The sequence below is a fragment of the Diabrotica virgifera genome, chromosome 10 (assembly GCF_917563875.1).
Source record: "Diabrotica virgifera virgifera chromosome 10, PGI_DIABVI_V3a".
NCBI classification, from domain to species: domain Eukaryota; kingdom Metazoa; phylum Arthropoda; class Insecta; order Coleoptera; family Chrysomelidae; genus Diabrotica; species Diabrotica virgifera.
In genome coordinates this window covers 48,213,862-48,238,849 of record NC_065452.1, presented here as the reverse complement: position 1 = coordinate 48,238,849, position 24,988 = coordinate 48,213,862, and the positions used below count along the sequence as shown (strand labels likewise).

The 24,988-nt window shown below is 34.8% G+C and overlaps 1 protein-coding gene across 1 annotated transcript in view; it reads left to right on the top strand.

Annotated features, from left to right (window-relative positions):
- LOC114330735 (agrin-like) overlaps positions 1–24,988 on the top strand; it is a 245,440-nt gene that overhangs the window by 118,627 nt on the left and 101,825 nt on the right. Inside the window, exons 6-8 of the mRNA XM_050662959.1 lie at positions 3,895–4,012; positions 20,317–20,556; positions 20,644–20,976. Coding sequence (XP_050518916.1) covers positions 3,895–4,012; positions 20,317–20,556; positions 20,644–20,976 — 691 coding nt within the window. The remainder of the gene's footprint in view (positions 1–3,894; positions 4,013–20,316; positions 20,557–20,643; positions 20,977–24,988) is intronic.

The following is a 24,988-nucleotide window of genomic DNA, read 5'->3' as shown; positions in this document are numbered from 1 at the left end:
AACAATATAATCGAATAAAGTTTATTTATAAATCTACATTAACTTATATACAATAATAAAAACTGCAGTTAAACAATAACAATGCTTAATTCTAATGTCTGATTAGTGATTAAAATAAGTAAGAGTGAACACTATATTTTAGATTTTAAAAGTTAGCTGCGTAATAATTGCAAACTGACTTAATGAAGCCTAATTTAGTAATGTTTTGATTAACGTAATATTCATTTAGCCTATTTTCAATAAAATCAACTATTCTTTTTGCCGTTTTATCAAGTTTTTTTTTTCGAATCTATTTGCAGTTCTAATTTTTACATATACTTCTGCTTGAAAATTTAACAAAATATCTGTAAATTTAAATATGTCAGGATGTGATTTATAAAAACATCCGTTAAATTTCGAGTGTGGATTTTCGTCAATGATGGTGCGGATTTTCGTCTTGCAGCATAGATTTTTCTTCGAGCGCAAGGAATGTTTTTCTTCGTCAGCGGTAAATTGCTGAAATTTTCCTTCTTGAATTCCTTGTGGACAATCTTTAAAGGTCTTTTAGTCTTTCACATATATCTTCTACAGCTTTCCTCTTTGTAGAATGACTAAAAATTTGCCGGTCAACGTGGATATCTGGAGCATAATTATGCTCCACCGATGCTTTTTCAAGAATAACGTAATTTCCATCACCTTCCTTTGTGTACACTTTTTGTTGACACTATTTTTTGATGCATCGCCATCCAACTTTTCCATCTTTGGAGACATGGGCCCTTGAATGTTTATATTCATTAGTTATTAATAAAAGTTCTCCTCTTTGACTAAACATAGTCGTTGGATTCGCCATTTAACTAACGGACAAAACCGGACACTATACCGTAATACTTGCAACTGAAGTGAATAACTGAAAATATGTATATTCTTACTTTCAACGATAATCAAATTTGGAATTTCCGGTAATTAGGACTTAATCCACAACTTTCTCGGCGATGGGGCAGCAGGTACTTGGGATTAATGGGCCCAGGTAGTTCGTGGGGCAGTTAGATAACGCCTATTGCGAGAGCTCTAAGTAAAAAAAATTAAAATGCGACTTAATTTTAATTAATACCATCATTTAATCTAAATTGGTAAAATGTTAACATTTCAGTGTTTTTTTATTATGTGTGACAAATAGTTTATGGCGAATATTCATCTTTAAATAATTAAATTATAAAGGGTCAATAAAGAATACATCACTTTAATCAACAAAGTATCTAAAAATGATACCAAAACAACGAAAATTTGCAGCATAATAACTATTCAAAATTAAAGTACTTATACAAAATTACCACCATCAAAAATTATTGTTATGTGTGCAAATGTTAATATTTTATCAATTTAGATTAAATAATGGTACAGTCGAACCCGCTTATTATAGTACCGGTTATAGGAATATCTCGGTTTATGGAGTATAAATTCGAGGTCCCGAAACGTTTCCATTTACACCTTAATAAATTTATCCGTTTATTGCAATACGTGTTCATAAAACAATACCGCTTATTCGAATAATATTTTTCAGATCGACGAATACATTTTTACCTACAATTTCGAATTTCCTAAAAATTCAAATTATGTATTGTACTATGGTTTCTCGCCAAAGGCTTCAAAGGCCTGCAGTGCTATTTTATTTATATTATTTGTGTTTGTCAGATAGGTAATAAATATTTTATTGCGTTGTTATGAGTACCAATTTAATCGTTTACCGACAAATCCAGTCGTAAAATAAGTTCCTTTGTCTAGAAACTATACATATTGCCACCCAGTTGCATGTTATAAAATATTTAAGAAACAGTTCGGCCATCCTAATTGCTTGTAAAGTTATAAAACGTTTTCGGGATGGCCAAACCATTGTAAATTTTTCTAATTTATATAATTCAGAGGAACAAAAGTGACTAGTATTTTATGTAACAAAAAAACAAGCTAGAATTACCGAATATTTTTCAAGACTAAATAAGTAATTTTCTTATTAAGTATATTATGTATTTTAATACGAAAATATTTACATAATCTATATACTGCATACATTTCATATTAATTACTGTAAGCATCCACATAATATAATGTAATTTGGTTTTTTAATAAATACGTTACGCTATTGTATTATTGGCATAAAAAGACCTAGAACCATATACATGCATACATAATATTAACATAGTATGTACTATTATTACTATTACGTATATTCGGTAGGTACACTTATTACGGCTAGCCATCAATGATCGGTTATTAGAATATCCCGGTAGAATATTTTTGCTTGACACGAAGGCTATACCAATAAGCGGGTTCGACTGTATTACTTAAAATTAAGTCATATTTTTAATTTATTTTACTTTGAGCTTCGCAATTCACATAATTTCAGAATTCAAATTCAAGATTTTACCAGAAAAATCATTTTGTCGAAAATTCAAAGTATACCACTAAATTTAGTTTTTCGTCCTCTTTTCAAATGCAAAATCCATTAAAAAAATTAATGCACAAGGTGTTTTTTGGGTTGGAACATTTTACCAATATTTTTTAATCCGGGCCTGGATTTCTTACAATCGTAAATAAATTAATTTATTCTACACCTTAAATTATATTTGCGTGCCAAATATAAAATAAATATACGTTGTGGTTAAAAAGTTATGAACCAATTAAGAAAATGGCAAAATAGATAAAAAATCCAGTATCTTTGTTATTAATGGAGTAAGACCCATTTATGGTATTTTTGAGACCGCCTAAGTGTCCTCTTTCTACTACAGTTAACGTATGTTACTTTCCCAATGAAACACCCTGTACAAGCAACTTTGCTTGTTCATTGGTGAACTGTTGCTTCTATGAAATATTCTCACACTGGCGATTCTACTGATTTGATTGTTCCATCCTTTTTTTATTTAGTGTCCACTTGTTTATACCCTGTACATTACATTTTTTCTGATCTCGTCACTCGTTAACGCCGGGACACACATATCCGCACAAAGCCCTAGCCGGCATACGGTAGAATGTGGGACGTGCTACGGCGAGAAAGAAAAAGTAAGGTATTTTTTCTGTGGGGACACATAGTACCGCACCGCGTCAGCACCGTAGCAATGCTCGGTTACCACACCGCACCGCATCCATGTCGCTGTCTTTGCTCGATGTGGGCGCGGTGCGGACGCGGTGGTTGCTCGGTTAGGATATGTGTGTCCCTTTAAGGCCGGAACACACATATCCGCACCGCGCCCGCACCGAGCGGAGACAGCGACATGGATGTGGTGACCGAGCATGGCTACGGTGCTGATGCCGTGCGGTACTATGTGTCCCCACAGATAAAATACCTTACTGTTTCGTTCTCGCCGTAGCATGTCCCACACTCTGCCGTGTGTCGACTCGGGTTCGGTACGGATATGTGTGTCCCGGACTTTATTCGTTGTCTCAATGTGAACGTTATCTTCAATGTCAAAAATTCGGAGCCACTAGTCATGCTGAATCTTATATTTGTGATAAAATTCATCATCTCAACTGGCTCTATAATCTTTTGTAGATCTTTGCTCTGCTGTCTGCATCCCTCTTCTTTAGTTGATAGATATGATTTTCGTCTGTTCTGAGGAGTCTATACTCTTCTTTTTTCTCCGTGTACAACTTCCTTCGAGAGCTTTTTGTTGTGCTACGTTTTTGCTATGTGTTGCCATCTCGCACGCATTATCAAACTACTAACTCCTTTTTTTTATTTTGCCTATATCCAATATTTCAACCGATTTCTTTAATAAAATATCTCGTATTTTTATCCATAGATGGTTAATATCTTCTACGTTTTCTATCCTTATTTTATCTTCCATTTGCTCTCTACATACAGTTTTACATATTTTATATATTTTATGACTTGGTACTAATGTTTTACATTTTTTTTTTCAGTTAAATAATGGAACGGTTTGTGGAACTGATGGTATTACTTATCCAAGTGAATGTGAGCTTCGACAGGCTTCTTGCAAAACAAAGCAATACATAATATTAGCCTACAAAGGAAATTGTGGTAAGTTTTTAAACCAACAAAATTTTTATTAGTAGTGAGCGATTAATCAATAATAGGAGTGTCTAATATACATACTTACAGACCGTTTAATTTTTGATTAGATAGGTATAAGCATTGTATAAGAGACTGAAGGGAGGAGTAAAATCGACAACATTGCTGGATACTATAATAATTGTATTTTAATTCGTTAAATATGTTCAAAGTTTATCTACTTGTTCCTATAGTAACAGTATGTTATTAAAATCACTTTATAAATTTTTTTATATAAATTATTTAAATTACTGAGTACGTAGTTAGTGAAAGAATAATCCTATTTATTAAATTAATGGATAATTTAAACAATTATGCAAGTAAAGGTTATCCAAGAATATTCAAAAACTAAAAGAGATAGCCAATAACTATTGGCTATCTCTATTTTGCTTGTGAAATTGATATTCCGCCGTCAGCAACTAATATAACTTACTATTGTTTACGTCTATCGCCCAGTGTTGATATTTAATGAGTGTATATCTAATTTAAATGTAAACAGTCTGTATATACAGTGTGATGGTATTATCAAAGCTGGAGAATAGACCGTTAAGAAGACTTTAAAAAAGTTTAAAAATGTTTTTTAAAGCATACAACTTAAAAATTTTGTGAAGTATCTGGTATCGCAGTAATCTCAGTATCTATGTGTTCATTAAAATCAATTTAGTATTTTCAAACAAAGTACCCCGCACAAACCTTATGTAAATTGAAGCGTTTTACATGTCTGCTCATATGGGGACAAGGAAAGAACTAACCATAAAAATACTGGGAGGTTTAAATGGGGCTAGTAGAAGGAAAAGACACGCAAACCTTCATGCGAACGACAGCTCATTTGTTGTGCGGTGGCTGGGTCGTAGATTCATTAAGGGGGGTAGGAGGGTGTTAAGAGGACTAACTACGATAATCAATACAAAAGGGTACTTACTCAGACTAGAGGATCTTTCTACTATTTAACAAAAAGGACGCCGTTCGAAATAAATCCTCTGGTTCACATACGAGTACTTACTGGACATATTCCTTACTTACGAGTACCAAATGGGGGGACAATCATCATCAATTCCTCTTTGGGGCTAAACTGGGCAACTTTATCATCATTTTTGGCTTCAATGCCATTTTCTTTCTTCTATACTAAAACTTATTTTATTTGTATTAGAACCTAGTTAATATTTTTCCAAGAAAGGTTACAGAAATAAAATGGTAGATACACTTACAAAACCGTTTATTTAAAACTTCAAACTTTTATTATGTTTATTCAAAACTTTTGACTGGTTTTAAACATTACTAACAAAACAATTACAAATAAACTTGTTGGGCAGTATATATGTCAAATAAAATTTGACCCACTTATTTCAACACAAAAGTTTGACTTTGACAGATGTCATAAGTCACTGCCAATTTGTTTTACTTACAAACAATTTTCATCATGAAATCACTATGTCTTTATAAAATACTTAAACTTTTTACCAACAAACTTTAGTATATTTCCACTTGGAATTTAGCAAAATTTAAAAAACCAATCATACCTCTTTACTTCAACAATATCCATCGTCGCACGTCACAAACTACTCGGGGGAAGGGTTCTTCAACAAACAGAGACTTCGGTGTCCTTGACACGGGGTGCGGGGAAGACAACAGGTATAACTTGAATACTGGAACATATAATACTGGAACGGGAAACAAGACATCCGTGTCTTTTTAACACGAAGCGTGGCAGGGCATTCAAAACGGGAGAGGAAAGACATTTCTTCTGCGAAATCAGGGCTTGAACATCACAAATAAGACAGGAAACAAAGGACCATGCCGGCTTCTAGAACTGCGTCATTAAGTCGTAGGAGTACTGATTTTCACCATACAAATCCATTATCATGGGTAAAAAAATCTTCCTAGGGCACTCACTACAGATTTAGATATTCATATCTTCACAAAACGACAATTCTACACATTACCAGCGAGACACAACGGGCAACGCCCTATTCAAGCGAGTACCAGCGAGCGGAGCAGATGTTACTTCCTCAGATCTTAAAACTGGACTGAATTTCTTCTCAGCGGGAAGTACCTCACCGAGAACCTATCACGCATTTAAGAGCGATTTCCGCCCTTAATGCTGCAACTTTGCAAGATTCGGTACTCTGGACGAGTCCAAACATTTTTCTAAAAGGGGGGTAGGGGTACTGATCCAAAATTACGCAATAATCCGTAACATTCTGCAATTTTCAAACAGGGACGGCTTTAAAATACTTATGGTAAATTACTTCAAGAAACAAATTAGAAAAATAGGTATTTTTTGGGGGATTAGGATATTAAATTAATGAATGATATTAATAATACATTATAGCGGAAAATCCATCTGCTATAAAATTAAGTCCCAGTGGATTTTGTTCATACTTTGGGAAAATACACTTTGAAACATCCTGATAAAAAGTTTTCATGGGCACAACTCAATCGTATGAAAGATTTTCAAGATATAGAGGCACAAATTCGAAAAATTATAAGATTTACTGGGTATTCCAATTCCCTGAGTTACTGGTTATATGCCAACATGTAGAAGTTTGGATCAAGGATAAGTACTAGTAGTCTAGGATTTTTCCTGGCTATCTAATGGCGACCTTTACTTTAACCTTAACCTTCAACGGACGTCATGCAAATGAATTACTGGAGGGTTTTTTAAGGTCGCTAAACACGAATATGCCACCAGTACCGATTCCCGGAGCACGTGGTTTCCAAGGTCAATAAAAGGGCTCCTGGAGTTTCGAGGGTCTTTGGTACTACATTAATGGAAACGGATTAGTTATAGGTTTTTGAGGTTGCTGAACACGAATACGTGATCAGCACAGACACAGGAGCACCTAGTGCCTAAGACAGGTTATCTTCTGGAGTTTCGGAGGAATCAAATAGATTACTCTTAGGTTTTTAACTCCAGAAGATAACCTGTCTTGACCACCAGATGCTCCTGTGTCTGTGCTGATCACGTATTCGTTTTCAGCGACCCCAAAAACCTATAACTAATCCGTTTGCATTAATGTATTACCAAAGACCCTCGAAACTCCAGGAGCGCCTTTCATTGACCTTGGAAACCAGGTGCTCCGGGAGTCGATTCTGGTGGCATATTTGTGTTTAGCGACCTCAAAAACCCTCCAGTAATTCATTTGCATCAATTAACGTCCGAAAACCATTGAAACTCTAGAAGATGACGTCCCTTGCAGTGGCCCTGGCCACCACGTCCTCCGGAGGTCAATTCTGATGGCATATTCGTGTTTAGCGATCCCAAAAACCCATGAGTAATCTGTTTATATCAAGATGACGTCTGTTGAAGATCAAGGTCAAAGTAAAGGTCGCCATTGGATAGCCAGGAAAAAATCCTAGACTACTAGTACTTTTTCTTGATCCAAAGTTCTACATGTTGCCAGATAACCAGTAACTCAGGGAATTGGAATACCCAGTAAATCTTATAATTTTCCGAGTTGGTGCCTTTATATCTTGAAAATCCTTCATACGATTGAGTTGTGCCCAAGTTGTGCCCAACTTTTTATCAGGATGCTTCAAAAGTATTTTCCCAAAGTATGAACGAAATCCACTGGGACCTAATTTCCATAAGGTTTTTGCGGGATACCTACTTTATTTCTAAAATTTTGACTATAATATTTTATTTTTTGTTGTTTTACCGAAACTTTGCTTGATTTAAAAATTAGTATTAAAAAGTTTTACAAGTATTTAAAAAATGTTGAATGCACGTGTGAGTTCATTTCAATTTGGATAAGAGAAATACAAATATACTGACAGTCAGTGTAATATTACGTATGGCGACCGGTTTCGCATACTACAATTTTCTATGCATCTTCAGGTCTCCGAAAAGGCAACTAAAAAATGCCGATACAAGAAATGTTGGAGAAAAATTGGGAAAAATAGGAGAATTTGAATACCTTGCGTACTACATAACAGAAAAGCATGTCTTTAATCATCATCATCATTGGCTCTATAACTCATGGTGGGTCTTGGCCTTTTCCAGAATCAGCTTCCATTCCTTCCTATCCTTCGCATTGGTTTTACAATTTCGGCCTCCTAACACTCGCAAGTCGTCTTCCACCTGGTCCTTAAATCGTGCTCTGGGCATGCCTCTTCTACTCACTTCATCCGGTCTCTGACTATAAATGTGTTTCGACGGCTCCACCTCGTTCATTCTCTCTAAGTGGCCTGGCCACCGCAACCTGTTTATTTTGATAGATCTGCCGACACTAGGCTCGGTATACAGGCTGTAAAGCTCAAAACTTATAGCGTCTACGCCATAATCCGTTTTCCTTTATAGATATGTCTGAGGATTTTACGTTCAAAACGTTCTAACCTTTCTTCATCACTTTTTGTTATCGTCCACGTTTATGACGCGTACCTGAGGAAGGACTTGGTTGGGTTTCTTTGTATCAATATTTTCCTGTACTCGTATATCCATATTAGTTCCCAAGGTTTTTCAAGTGATTGAGTTGCAGTAACTCCAATCATTATTACTAGCCATACTTCTCCCAATTATTTTATGATTCAGCTCATTTTTCATGTTACTTATTACCTGCATAAACATTCTTACTTTATCTTGTAATATTCACTATTTAGATTTTTTGATTCTCTCCGATATTTGACATTTGACATTTGACAAAGTAAGACATGAAAAATTAGTCCAAATTCTAAAGACAAAAAACATAGACAAAAGGGACTTACGAATAATAACAAACCTTTACTGGAATCAAAGAGCACAAATTGTAATAGATAACGAACCTATACTACATTCACAATCAAGATGCAGTAGAAGTAAACAAACCGAGATACGTTAACTGTTACAAGGAGCACTCCTGAATCGTGATTTATAATGTATATACATTGTAAATCACAACTGATGATTTACAAATTTTATAGATTGTAAATCATGCTTCAGGAGTGCTCCTTGTAACAGTTAACGTGTCTCGGTTTATTTACTTCTACTGCATCTTGATTGTGATTTTAGTATAGTCCAGAAATTGAAATCAGGAGAGGAGTTCAGCAGGGATATATTATGTCTCCATTACTCTTTAATGCATATAGTGAAGCCATTTTTGAAGAAGCATTGCTATCTCAAAGTGAAGGAATAATAATTAACGGAAGATCTATTAACAACATAAGATATGCAGATGACACCGTGATTATGGCAAGCTCTGCTGAACAACTCCAACTACTACTAAACAAAACAAACAGTTTCTGTGAAGAATATGGACTAAAAATTAATATAAAAAAGACCAAATACATGATAAGAAATAAGAAAACAAACATACAAACAAGCATACATTTGGGAAATGTACCGATAGAAAGGGTTGATAAATACAAATACCTAGGAACCTGGATTTCAGAGAAAAATGATCAAACAACAGAAATAAGGACCATGATAGAAATAGCAAGAAATGCGTTTGTAAAAATGAAAACAGTTCTCTGCAACAAAGACCTTAGCTTAGAACTGAGAGTAAGAGCTTTGGGATGCTACGTGTTCTCGATACTACAATATGGACTTGAAAGCTGGACATTAAAGCAAGAACACGTAAATAAGCTACAGTCATTTGAAATGTGGTGTTACAGAAGGATGCTTAGAATAGCATGGACACAGAGGAAAACGAACACGGAAGTACTGCGAGAAATGGGTAAAGAATGCAAAATAATAAACACAATAAAAATAAGAAAGTTACAATATCTGGGACACGTAATGAGGGGACCGCGATATGAAATGCTAAGACTGATAATACAGGGAAAGATAAGAAGCGGAAGGAGTATACGAAGAAGGAGAGTGTCATGGTTAAAGAATTTAAGGGACTGGTTTAGATGCAGTTCTATAGAACTCTTTAAAGCAGCGGTGGATAGAGTAAAGATAGTGATGATGATATCCAACCTCCGATTAGGAGACGGCACTTGAAGAAGAAGAAGATATTTTGGATTTGTTTCAGTTCTAGAACTATCGAGCCCGAGCAACTTATATTTTTTAATTACCATTACGTACCTTGCAGTCCTTAGGCCGCTTACAGATAGAACCACTTTTCGAAGTCGAAGCCAACCGCAAAAAGTCGCTGTCTTGTCGCTAGTACCGTCGTTTGTTAATATGCTGATCGACTTCTTTTTGTAGTTAACAGCGGCGACAAAATATAGTCTGTACAAGGAGATTAATTATGACTTCGAACGAAGAAACATTGCTTTTGTTGCTCCTTGTACTTTTGTTGCTGCTACCGGTGTTTCAAAGCGGTTTCGTGTGAGAAGGGAATCGCTACAATTATTGAGAAGTCAGCCGTCGGGATCGGCGACAACCAACGACAGAAGTTGTAGTGCAGTCGAGAAAACGCTCGTGTGAAAAGGAAATGTGTTTTGCGTTGTTGTTATATGACGACTTCAAGTAGTGACAGACAATCACAAACGCTCGACTTTTTGCTGCCGACTTCGACTTCAAAAAGTGGTTCGTCTGTAAGCGGTCGTATACTCACGTATATCTGGTTTTCTTGTCATAGACTACTAGGTTGTTCAATAAGTTGCAGTTCGGTAAGAGAGGGCGTTTTTACTAGCCTTATTTTTTGTTGTTATGTTGATACACTCTTCCTATGAACGTGTGTGCAGTTTCATTTTAATTCTTTTAATTCATTATTTTTTTAGAAGCCATTTAGTATCGATGTGTCACAGTATTTTTTCAAAGGAAATAATCAGTGATTGATTTTTTATTTTTGGAAGGATTAAAGGCCAAGGAAATTTATGAACGAATGTTAAATGTATAAGGTCTCTTCGCTTTCAATTATTACTGTAGAAAGTGAGTTGCTCAATTTAAACGTGGTCGTTCAAGCCTTAAAGACGATCCACGTCAAAGACGCCCAAAAACAGCAAGATCACCAGACATCGTAGGAAAAACACAGGATATGGTATTGGAAACTCGTCGAGTAACTGAAAATAATTTAGTAAAATCTCTAGGCATCTCATTCGGCAGCGTAAACAATATTTTGGGCGAAGTATTGGGTTTCAAAAAGCTGTGGTCACAATGGGTACTGCATTTGCTGACAACGGACCACAAACACATTCGAATGCGACTTTCTCAGCAATATTTAGGGCGTTTTCGAAAGGATAAAGTAGATTTTGTGCGTCGAATTATCACAGTGGATGATACTTGGTCTATCACCATGATCCTGAACCAAAACAAAAGGTTAAAAAGAGGTAGAATCTGGATTTTTGGCTTCAAACCGAGTTTGTGTGCAGAAATCGACCAAGAAGATTTTAGCATCAGTTTTTGGGATGTGACAGGAATTTTTTTGTGGATTACTTGCAAACTGACAAAACAATAAATTCTGGATATTATTGTAACCATTTAGACCAGCTGAAGGAACAAAATCGTGAAAAAAGATCCGGTTTTCAAAATAAAAAATCCTTTTTATCAGAACAATGCACCGTGTTATATAAGTATTTTACCAATGGCTAAAATCTATGAGTTAAAGTTCGAATTATGAGAGCATCCACAGTATTAATCAGATTTGGTTCCTAGTGAGTTCCATTTGTTCCAATACCTAAAAAAAATTTATGCGTGGACAGCGTTTTACATCAAATGATGAATACAGAACAGGGCCTAGATTCCGTGCACTGTAGATATCTACATGTCCCTTTCTATCGATATTTGAATATTAAAATATATGAATTTTTAGCTTTAATTGAATTATTTTCTAGTTTTACTCTAGTTTATCAATTAGAGTGTAACCTAGCAAAACTAGAAAATAATTCAATTAAAGCTAAAAATTCAAATATTTTGATATTCAAATATCGATAGAAAGCGACATGTAGATATCTACAGTGCACGGAATCTAGGCCCAGCTCTGGAAGCGTAATATGCAGCCCTTCCTGATTCTCCCTTCAGGGACGGAATTAATAAATTGAAATCTCCTTGAAACAAGTGTATTGATGTTCAGGGAGACTATATACTCCATCTAATTTACTTACCGTTGCACGTCATCCGCGTCATAGCCCGAGACGTCACATGATACCAACACGAAATATTTAGGCGGTAGGTGTGTTCTTTTTTAGAATCACTTTGCCGAGTCCACTGGCGTTACAGCCACTAGGTATATTTTAATAACTTAAAGAAATACACAATAATATGTTTCATTTAATTTGTATAAATGGATTATAAAGCGTTTTTATGAAGCACATTTGTTCGGAATACACTGTAACTATAATCGAACGAAGGTGATATTTTGGCATAAATTGGTAACATTTATTTGACAGTTGCGGTGATGACACTTCATATTTGTTTATATTCTTTACTATAAGTATTTGTTTCATTATATTTACTGTTTTTATCATGTACTTTAAAGTAAGATTATAACTTAATTCTTGTTTTGTATTTCTAAAGTTTTTATTTGTTTACATTGAATATTAATTTGTTTTGCTGTATTTCCGCAAAAATTGTGTGATGTATTTGATTTAAAATGAGTTCAAGAATTTTTTGAAATTGGGCAACAATGTCAACTTAGATCTCTAACGTAAATAATGACGTGCAACGGTAAGTAAATTAGATGGACTGTACTGAATAATAAAGTGTATTTCAAGTAATAAAATTGTGTTTTTCTTATTGAACCGCAAAACTTATTGAACAAGTATTTAAGAATTGTATTTGATAAGATGGCTTTCTCCCTTTTTGTGGAATGTGTTAATTATTACTCTATCTAAAGCTGTTGATATTTTCAACATATAATCTCTAGCATCAGTTCAACTTCAAATGCCTGCTCCTTCATGTACTGCTCCATATCCTCTTTTAGATTGACCCACAGGTGCATTAAAATCATCACTCCTTATTATGAGTCACGTACTTCATACGTTCTAAAACCCATCCATAATACGTAAAATGCGTTGCAAAACGAGTGGCAAATTTTTAAAATTTCACCCCTTAGCGAGAAAATATTTCAGATTTATTTAGAATATTTACTTTTATTTGAAATACTCTAAAGAATATTCCTTTAAAATTTGAAAAAGAAACATAAACAATTACCTACTACAGTTCGTTAAACTTCATAAAATACTTTTTCATATTTTTACCTTTGAATTTGATAACTTTCCCCCAGTTGTAGAGCAAAGATAATTCCAGATTTTTGTTCAGCAACCAAGAAAATACGTAAAATTTAATTTTAGATACTAGAATGTTGCCGTTACAGTCGAGTCATTTTGGGGGTGAGTGCCGCATGCCTATATTTTTTTAATATAGGTAAGATAATTTAGGAAGAGAAGAGTAAAAGACTCGAGATAACACTGCAAAGGAAAATTTTAAGAGAAAGATAATAAATGTCAACTCAGAAGTGCCCCATAATATAGAATACTTCGAAATAAAACTGGCTAAAGCCGGATTTATGTTACAACGGGGACGTGGACAGGACGGAGCACGTTGATGGATCGTCCGATATGAAAAGTATCGGCTGATTTATGTTGCGACCGAACGAGGCGAGACCGGGAAGTGCCGAGGATGTACGATTTCTATTGTTCTGCGCGCCGTGCCGTCCACGTTTTGGCGTAACATAAATCAGCCTTAAGGCACAACTAAGAACAATAAGGCCCCGGGCCCAGATGGACGAAATGTTGAAGGAGGAGAGTGAAATTATTCTCGAAAAATTGAAAAATCTTATCAATGAATTCCTTCACAAAGGAGAAGTCCCAGAGGATTGGATAGAAAGTTGGACAATAATTCTCTTCAAAAAAGGAGACAGGGGAGATGTGAAGAACAATAAGCTAATAAGAGTAATACCTAATAGGTTAAGGTCGAAGCTTGATAGCCTATCAACCGGTAGAGCAGGCAGTATTCAGAAAGGGTTACAGTAGATACAGCGGATCATCTTCTTACAGCCAGAACGCTAATAGAGAAGGCCAAAGAATATCACTTGAACTTATTATATATTGGCTTCTTTGATTATGAAACGGCATTCGACACCATAGAACTTTGGGCAAGAGAGAGGTATGAACAACTGCAGGAGAGATTCCCGACACAGAATGCTCATACACAATATTTACAAGAAAACTACAATGAAAATACAAATAGATGAGAAAACCAAATATATACTAATCAACAGAGGAGTTTGCTAGGGAGACGTTATTTCACCAAAGCTATTCATACTGAGACTTGAGGACGTGTTTAAAGACATTAACTGGGTAGATAAAGAAATAAATGTTAATGGAAGAAAACTGAGTCACTTGGGATGCTGACGACATTGTAATATTTGCTACAAGCTTCGAAGAATTACAGACCATGATGATACAACTATTTCAAGCTTCGGAAAAAGTAGGTCTTAAAATGAACTTGGAAAAAACAAAAATATTGATCAATACACCGAACATTAGAAAAATAACGTTGAACGACATAAATTAAGAAACAGTAAGCGAATACATCTACCTGGAAAAGATAATGAAAGTTGACAAAGAAAATCAAACTGCCAAAATTACCAGAAGAATAAGGTTAGCGGGGGTAGGATTTGTAAAACTAAATTGGATCTTGAACCAGGGGCGGTTTCTCCATTGGTTCACTTGTGCAGTGAACACCCCTTAAAAGTTCATTAAAATACAATTTTTTTTTAAATCTCATAAATATTATAATATTATTAAAATATTTTTTTAATCTCATAGAATCATTAAAATTTAACTTTATTTATTAATCATATTTACTTGCTCTACGCCGCAGGATGCACGTGGCAAATGTACAGATACTATGCTCTGGTGCAGAATTTAAATTGAACCAGCCAGTACTAACTTACCCCTGTGTTAGAAATAGAAATCTTAATATCGGTGAAAAAGCATTTTGCCTATCTAAAACAGTGAGGATTTATGCAGTGCACACAGAGACCAGTGCAGCGTTTCGGTTCACAGTTTGGAATTTTCTATTGAGGGATTTAGTTAAATACGCTTAAATCTTAAATACAATATTAATAGTTTTATGATGGAGCCTTATTCAGTGGAATTTATAAAAGAAAATGCAAATAGTTTTGAAAATCGACTTCTTATAAAAACGAATGGTCAACTTCGGCCGGAGATAGGTACAAAAATGTGCTATAAAGAACAAAAAGTTTAAATGTTGCTTTAAAATTGAACAATATAAAAAAAACTGCGTGGTTGTGCGTACGTAATAAACTACATTCTTTGTTTTGTTTTCCATGTTTCGTATTTTCAAAGAATGAAACTATTTCTTCAGAGTGGATAAAAATGGTCGTTCGGGATTTATCTCATTTATCAGTAAAAATTAAAAAACACAGATCTTTCCAAATTCATTTAAAAAATTAATTGCAACTCTCAGATATTGGCAATAATTATGTTCGCCAATTATTAGATTCTGGGTGTAGGAAAAAAACGCGCCTTGCATTTTACCTCAATGGTGGCGTGAATAAATGCATTATTTAATCGAAATTAGATACAGATTTTATGTATACCTACTATACATATTTAATAAAAAATACACATTTAAACAGGCGAAGCACTAACTATTGATAATTTTTTAACGAACGCCTATGCAATAAATGAATATATAATTTGGTGAGAACCAGGAAAGTATAATAGTTTCACTAATCCACTTAGGTCCCGCTGGTTTTTTTCCCCAAAAATTTTTCGCCTGTGTCGCAATTGACCGTTTCTATAATTACATTCCTTAATTGAACAACCTTTTTAAATTACCACGAGCCGCCACTGTCTTGAACACTAAAATAGAACAATATTTGAAAACCATATTTTCCGATCAGTGTATCCTCCCTATACTCACGTATGGTTCACAGACGTGGACACTCACTAAGGCCAATATGGATAAAATAATAAAGGCACAAAGAGCGAAGGAAAGATCAATACTCGGGGTGAGACTTATAAAAAAAACAAACAAATGGATTAGAAGCAAAAGACGCAGGAGAACTGCCAAATACAAACAGATACTGCCAAATTAAAATGGAGCTTCCCAGAACACAATGCCCGACTGCAGGATTGAATCACGAAATACAACAGGGAAGACAATGGTTAGGAACGAGACGCAGAGGAAGGCCACAAATGAGATGGGCTGCTGATATTATGAAGATTGGAGAACACAACTGGAAACAAGTGCCGCAAAATAGAAGACGTGGATTGAATTGGGGAAGGCCTATGTCCAAAGTTGGATTACTTAACGCTGAAGAAGGAGAAAAAGAGAATTTAGGTAAGAGAAATAGAAATAGACCTGCTCACAATCAGTTTAATATTTCCTAGGACGACCTGTACAGAAAATGACATATTAGAACGGCTTGAAAGCCATATGGGTTACGGAGAAACAAGAAAGTTCTACCATCAAATAAATACTATTAGAAAAGGATTCAAACCCAGAATCAATTATTGCAATGATAAGGAAGGTAACTTACTTACCAACAAAGATGATATCCTGTTACGATGTGTAGGGCACTTTCAAGAGTTGCTGGAAGGGGAACCTACTAACAACATAGAGCTGGAATACCGAAATGAGGAGCTCGTGGAACCCCCCTCGGTAGAAGAAGTGAAAATATCTATTGAAAAGCTAAGGAACCACAAATCTCCAGGAAGCGATGGCATCCCAGCAGAGTTATTTAAGCACGGTGGAGAGCAGATCACCAAGGTGATGCGAGAAATTGTTTGTAAAATTTGGTCTGAGGAGCAAATGCCTGAAGAATTGAGTTTAGGGTTAATATGCCCGTTACACAAAAAGGGAAACCAACTGGAATGCAATAATTACCGCGGAATAACTCTCCTAAATACAGCATACAAGATATTGTCAAACATTTTACACGAGAGATTGAAGCCCTATACCGAAACGTTTCTAGGAGAATATCAGGCAGGATTCAGGCGCGGACGTTCAACCATTAACCAGATCTTTACACTACGACAGATCCTCTAAAAAGCGCAAGAGTTTAACATAGATATGTACCATATTTTTGTCGATTTTAGGGCGGCATATGACAGTGTCTAAAGACCAAGTCTTTACAATGCTATGAATGAGTTGGGAATTCCAAAAAAACTCATATCTATGATAAAAGTGATAATGGCGAAGATGCTATCAGCAGTAAAAATTCAAAACGACTCGTCAACCCCATTCGAAATACATAAGGGGTTAAGGCAGGGAAATGCGCTGGCGTGTCAGCTTTTTAATGTAGCCTTAGAAAAAGTGGTACGAGACGCTAATTTAGATAGCAGAGGAACAATATTTAATAGATCAGTCCAAATTCTTGCATATGCAGATGACGTGGACATTATAACAAGAACCAGGGCGAGAACTTCGGAAATCCTAACCGATCTAGTAGCAGCAGCAGAACTAATGGGGTTACATATAAATCAAAATAAAACAAAATTCATGGCGACCAACACAAACACAAGAGCTGGAAATGTTGATGCAGATCTAATCATCAATGACCAAAACTTGGAAGCGGTCAAAGAGTTCATATATCTACGGACATCGGTTAACCCCAATATTGACACATCTGAGGAAATAAAAAGGCGAATAATAATTGCAAACAGGTGTTATCATGATCTATCAAAGTACTTATCTAACAAACGTCTGTCTCAAAAAACTCGTATAAGGCTGTAGAGAACGTTGATAGTCCCCGTTCTCACATATGGTTCAGAGGCATGGACGCTAACTAAAACAGATGAATCCGCTCTACCAATTTTTGAAAGAAAGGTACTACGCAAGATATTCGGAGCGGTTTGTGAGAACGGAATATGGAGGCGTAGAAATAACTTTGAACTGCAGAATATCTACAAGCAAACGTTTGGTGGAAAAGATATTATCACTATAATTAAGCGAAATCGCCTGCAGTGGGCAGGACATGTAGCCCGAGCCCCTGAATCGAACATGATAAAAAGGATTCTAACAGCTCAACCCGTGGGAATGAGAAGACGGGGTAGACCAAAGTTGAGGTGGATGGACGGGGTAACACAAGATGCCGAGAAGATCGGAGTCGGCAACTGGAAAGTGCAGGCAAGGGACAGAACAGAATGGCGTAGAACGCTTGAGAAGGTCGAGGCCCTCTAAGGGCTGTAGCACCATGATGATGATGATGATGATGATGATGATGATGATGATGAGGACGACCTGTCTCCCATACTAAAATTTGCTATGCATCTTCAGGTTTCCGGTAAGGCAACTACACGATGCCGATACAAGGAATGGTTTTATATTTCCTTAGTCATCATAGCTATTTGGACTTTAGAGAAGGGTGCTCTAAAAAGTACATTTGATGTATATCCGTACCATTCTTTCAGGTAGTTCATTTATTTGCTTAGTGAAGAACTGAAGAACCTTAATCCAATACCACCGTCACTGGAAAACTTTCGCTCAATCCAACACAAGTCCTTACTTTGGTGTGCGCTCCCTCATATACATTCTTCACGTGGAATTAGAATAAGACACTATTGGAATATTTCTGGAAACTTTTAATTATTCTTGCCGTAAATAAAAAGTAATATGCGTTCCAGAAAACTTTTGTAGTTTAAAACTTTAAGACCACTAAGTGTTAGAATAATCCAGCCTTAAACTTACTAGGATTTAGAAATATTATGTATGTAAGACTCCTAATAGGAGTCCTCATCACAGTACATTATGTTTTCCCTTATATTCCTTTATTGAAGTTATGCTTCTTTAGGCGCGATTGAGAGTAAAATTTCATAATTCTGCGCGCATGCGCACACAGACAGTATGGTATAAACGTTATACGGGATCTGATTGGGTGTTAAAATCATCTGTCAATAATTGTTCAATATGGAGGTTTTGGATAAACAAATTAATGTTGTGTATATTAGTTTCTATTGTTGTGATGGCAGAGAAAAATGCAAGTTTATAATATTGTAGTGACTTTTTAAATAGTTTTTAAAAGCGACAGGTACGTAATAATTGTAAATGTTTCAGTATCCTAATAAAAAATTTCATAGGTAGGACCTACCTATTTGGAAAATTTAAAAAGAACCTACTAAAATAGTATGTAACGCTTTGATTTACATAATTTGATTACCATCAAAATTTCTATCAATATTCACCTAATATATTGTTTTCTTACTCTATGTTTTGTTGTATTCTAATATTTCTTTCAATTCTAAATAATTTCAATTCAAAATCAAAATAGTTTGGTTACATTCAGAACCGTCAAAAGTTTAATCCGTTTAGTTAGTTGATCTTCGCACATGATGGCACATGGTCTCCGTGGGTAAAAGTTTAAGGTGAATGAATTTCAATACTAACTGCGCTGATAAGCGAGTTCGAACCCCAATGGAAACTTTTATTTTTTTTATTTTTTGAAGTTATACTTCTTTACGATCGGGGGTGAAATTTTATAATTCCCTGGCGCATGCGCAGACACACAGGGTCAGGGACAGAGACAGGGACAGACGCGTTGCTAATCTTTCAAATTATGTATGTATCAGCGCAAATAAGTTATTAAAAGAATATATTAGTGTTATTAATCTTCTTCTTCTTCTTTCTTTTATGTAGGCTTTAAAGCCTGTTTCTTCTTCAATATTAGCCTCCTAAATTGTTTAAGTTATCGCACCATCTTTTTCTTGGTCTGGCAATACTTCTTTGTCCATTTGGTGACTTATCTCGTGCTATTCGTAATATCCTATCCACTGCCATTCTATTAATATGTTCTTTCCACTCCTGTTTCCGTTTTGTAACCCATCCATTAATGTCTTCTACATTGCATGATCTTCTTATGTTTTTGCTTCTCTCCCTATCCAACAGACTTTTCCCTGATATTTGTCGGAGTATTTTCATATCTGTTGTTTCTAGTAGTCGTCTTGTTTGAGATGTGTCAGGTCTTATCTCCGACGTGTATGTCAATATAGGTCTAATTGCTGCTTTATAAATTCTTAGTAAATGTCCTTAGTATAGTGTTCTTAGTAAATGTATTATTTATTATAATTTTTGTGTCTTTAGATTTGTCTTCCTCGGGCGTAAGATAATAAAATATATATTTTTATACTTCACTTTGATCTATTTGTCACCGTGATGTGTAATTATATCCGACACGTCAATAGCACGGGGCTTCATAGCTCTGTTGGTATAGCATTGGACCAGAGATCGAGAGATCGCGGATTCGAATCCCGGATGATTCATATTCATATTCATTTTTTTTGGTATTGTTAAGTTTTGGTTAATTTTTGGTAATTATTGTTAATTTTTGGTATTGTAACTGTTAAGTACATTTATTTCGTTGAAATTATAAAATATAATAGAAGTATAACTTCTTACGTGCGTACAAAGTACACACACATTCTTTTTTTTTATATTTCAGATTTATGCCAAGGTGTGCAGTGTAAGTTTGGAGGCCGATGTGAAGCAGGAGAATGCGTTTGTCCTAAAAACTGCGAAGAAGCAGGTGAAGAACCAGTATGTGCTTCAGATATGATGACATATCCCAACGAATGCGAATTGCTAAAAGCAAGGTGTGCAAAAGGTTCCAAAACTGCTCCAATTTCAGTCGTGTTCTATGGAGATTGCAGGGAGAAATTTCCTTCTGCTGGCTCCTTGAGCAGTAAGTACAAGTTCATTGTAGTAGTCTATATCTATATTATACAGCTAACCCATCTAACACTGCTTGAATTGTATACTAACTTTGTAGCTACCTTTCCTAACCTTACGGAACAAAGAACTAATCAGAAGACAGGCCAAGACATGGAAGTAGTAGTGCCACAGCTCACTGGAAATTCTATCTTAGATGGTATTACTACAGAAAAAGAAGCTTGCAAAGATATACTCTGCGATTTTGAAGCCACTTGTGAAGTAGGTCCTGATAACTTCCCGAGATGTACGTGTCAGTTTAACTGCGCAAATGCGTATTCTAGTCCAGTTTGCGCTTCTGATCTTCGAATTTATTCGTCACTTTGCGCTATGAAGATGGAAGCTTGTCAGCGACAGGAGGAACTCAGACTTAGACCTCTGGATTTGTGTCAAGGTTTGGACCATGTTTGGGAATGTTATTAGGATATTGTCACTTATACCCAGCACACTACACTTCTCACTCTTTACAGAATGATCTAGGTATCCGTATTATTATTTTTTATATGTTTGGATATAGTTTAATAATAACATAAGCCATTTCTTTTGTAATTTAAACTTGCAATGATGAGCAGTTATATCCTGGTTGAGAAATAACAAACACACCTCAAACGAAACTTTTAGAAATCGAAAAATCACTGGGCGGTATTTTTCAACTGAAATATCTGGGGGAAGTCGATAGAAAAGACGAACCATCTCGCGAGTATCGAAATTTTTAGTACGATTTTTTTCATTTATTTCAATATTCTGAAAAAATTACGCATTGTATGTAGATGAAAACATTCAATAGACGACTTTCTTGAAAATATTTGCTCTTTAAATTGATATTTTCTAAATTAAAAAATGTTTATAGACACAAAAGTTATTGTAAATTAACCCGCAAGTAAGCTAGTGATGTTGAAAAAGTATCTATTCGTTACAAAGTACTCGTTACTTACGAATACCGAAAGTAACGATTACTATACAGAGAGGCAAATCGTTACTTTCATTACTCTTATTACTTCGTTACTTCGTACCAATCGTATCAGAGTGAGTACCTATTTGAGTGCTGTATCTACAATCGGTTGATACCGGAATCGTACCGGTATTCCACTACAGTTAACTAAAATTTTATCTATATGAAGGGCGAAGGCTATGAAGAGTTTTACAGGATTACAGGGCGCTGAGAAGTAGCTGAAACAAAGGGAGGTGTAACATTTAGTCTGGACAAAATTATGTCGGGCACCCCTTGTTTTTAATAATTGCTAACATAACAGATTACATATCATATAATTTCTTACACTTATACGAAATACTGAGAAATGTGAATCTCGATATGATTACCGGTACTAAATACAAAAGTAATCATAGTAATGAAAGTATCCTACTAATACTAATACAAAATATGTACTGAGAAATGAGACTCTCGATACGATTACCGGTACTCAAATACAAAAGTAACAAAAGTAATCAAAGTAATCAAAGTAACGAATACTGTAAATGATTTCTTTATACAAAAGTAACGATTTGTAACGAATACTCGAAAGTAACTATAATCAACATCACTAAAGTAAGCATTTTTTGAATTGTTTATAATTATTAAAATAAATAGGTAACAATAGTTATATTATTTAACGATCATGTAATGATGACTATTAGTCACGACGATGAAGTTTGCGACACAAGCCGTAGGCGAGTGTCGTAATTCATCAGAGTAAGTAATAGCCATTGCATGCGAGTAGAATACTATACGTTTTCTACGATATTTTTTATTTGTATTAGTAGAAAAATATAATTATCAACTACAAACCCTATTTAAAGTCGAAAGATTTTATTTTTCATAAAAAAACATATTTTATATATCTCTGGCAACACTGTTAGAATCATATAAATGTCATTAGTATCGTGGTATATAATGGCGTTGGCTTTTAAAAATAAGATATATTATGTTAAGGCAATTACATGCAAAAGAACGTTTGCTCCTAATAAAAATCTATTGTACAATCAACAGTAAGTGAAACAGAATTCATTGATATAAATTTCATATCCGCAAACCCTTTTACAGAAATAATAACTATTGTTTATGTTTACTTTTGAAGCGCGACTAATTGGATAAACATAAAGATATACTTAGATTTGACAAAATTCGTGCTACATAATTTTTTAGTACCTCGGCTGCTACTGTCTCAGAGATTTTAGGGAGTGGATTCTTTAGTAGATGTTATGATATACTCTTATTAGCTTAGAAAAATTAAAAAGATAGAAAATTTTAAATAAGGATGTAGAATAAAAAGATAAAAAAATACAAAAAATAAAATATTGGGCGCCATTGGTTACCTAAGGGAAACCAAACTTTATACAAAAAAAATAGAAATAAAACAAAGAAAGATAAATCAAAATAAAACCAAGAAACATAGTCAAATAAAATGATATACATAATATACAAAATATTATAATGTAACTTACCTCCTTTACTTTATACTCAAAATTATATAAGTCAATTTTTTACTGTTCTTACGATTCAAGAGAGAAGGAAAGAAATAATAAATTTATATGTTGAAAATCAAACATTATTTATTAAAAAGCAAAACAAAATGAATCTCTGATCTCTGTGCTACAATTAGAGATCTAGATTATCAAATAAACAAAGATGGAACGAAAAAGTTTTACAAGCATAAAAATGATACCTTTACAATGGATGTCCTGTTTTCTTCTGTTGGTTGGTTGGTAAGTCCAAAACGCTATTTCACTACGCGATAACACACTTCACTGTTAATAGCTACCGCAAACAGTACATGAGGTTATCCATTGTTTATAAAAAAATTATAGAAAAATTCAGCATTCAACTCGAACATAAATTATTTAGTTAGACTCGAACATGATTATTGAAAGTTCATTAAACTGGAACAAAAATATGCTTTTACTCGAACAAAAATTATCAAGAGTTCATTAACTTTGACTAAAATAAAGTATGTGAGCATACTCCATGTTTTAACTGCACTGTTAAACATAGTAATGCGAAAATTGAAACTCTTCCCTCCTACTTCTGGTTCTGACTGCTTAAAAGAAATTAGTTGATACCAAAATTGGTATGAAATTATAACGACGATTCGCTTAGAAACAGCGAGAAAATCGCCGGGGTTCACGATACACCATCACATTCGCCGGGCTGGAATCAACCTAGCCGGCTGGGAAACTGGAAAACTACATTCCGAAACACTCAATGGAACTCAACTGCCTATGATGATGGCCCTCATGGAACTGCTTAACAGAACCGAACATGATGATGGCCCCAATGGAACTGACTCTTGGGACCGCTCTCTCGATCCTTCTAAACTTGGGTTCCTTCTCCAAAAAAAAAAGAAGTTACCTCCTACCTTGACCAATAGCGACCATACCAAACATTTCTCTACCAATCAGGTGGCAAGAAAATTTACTCAGGACATCCCATAAATGTCATGATTTTTGCTTTCTACCAATACGTACTCGTTATCTTCTCAATAACAAGATCCCTAAGTTTTCACGAAATGCGATGACTCACACTATTACAGTTAGTTTTTGCGAACTCAATATTTAATGATTCTACTAAAAACATCGGCTTATCTAGCTTGAGTCTTCTTGTTCCAATACACATACAATAGGTTTCTTGTCTGTAAATATCATAAACCTTTATACTCTAGTCTGCAAATGCCATAAAAACCTTTTATCTTGCAAGCTACAACACTGCAGGGTTTCTTGAAAAATATTCCGTTTACAATTTTGTAGGATATAAACAATTTGGAGTACTTTCGTACACCAAATTTCAGAGAATTGTACGAACAACGAAACAAACATCCAAACCCGTGAGAAGTGAATAACGCCATACTCTGCACAAAGACAGTACCGTTTTTCTCAGTATTGTAAACAACTACTTAATATACAGGGCGTAGCGAAAGTATTACAAATGTAAACTAGATCGAAAACTCGAATAACTTTGGTATTCAGGATGGAGCAAAAAAATAATACTAGGGGCGTACTTAGTTATATTTAGACAGTAAATTTGAGACTGTTTCACTTTTTAATAACGTCAATCTTAAAATGTCAACTGTTGAAATTTAAACGTAAAGATTATACTGATCAAATGTTGCAGTTAAAAATCTATTAAATATTTTTCGAAGTTAATTGTTGATATAAATTACAATGATTATTTTAATAAATAAAGTTTGAGTAATTTTATTTGTTAATAATAAGTATATGAAAATTGCCATGCACCACTTGAATCTAACTTTAACCTGTGAGTAATGACCCGTGAGTAACTTCAGCCCGTGAGCAATGAACTATTACTCACGGGTAAAGTAATGGGTGTTATTATATATTCAAAAATAGTGAATAATGAGCATATTATTAAACGGTCGTAGAAAAAAATATTCCACAATGTGAGTTTTTATGTA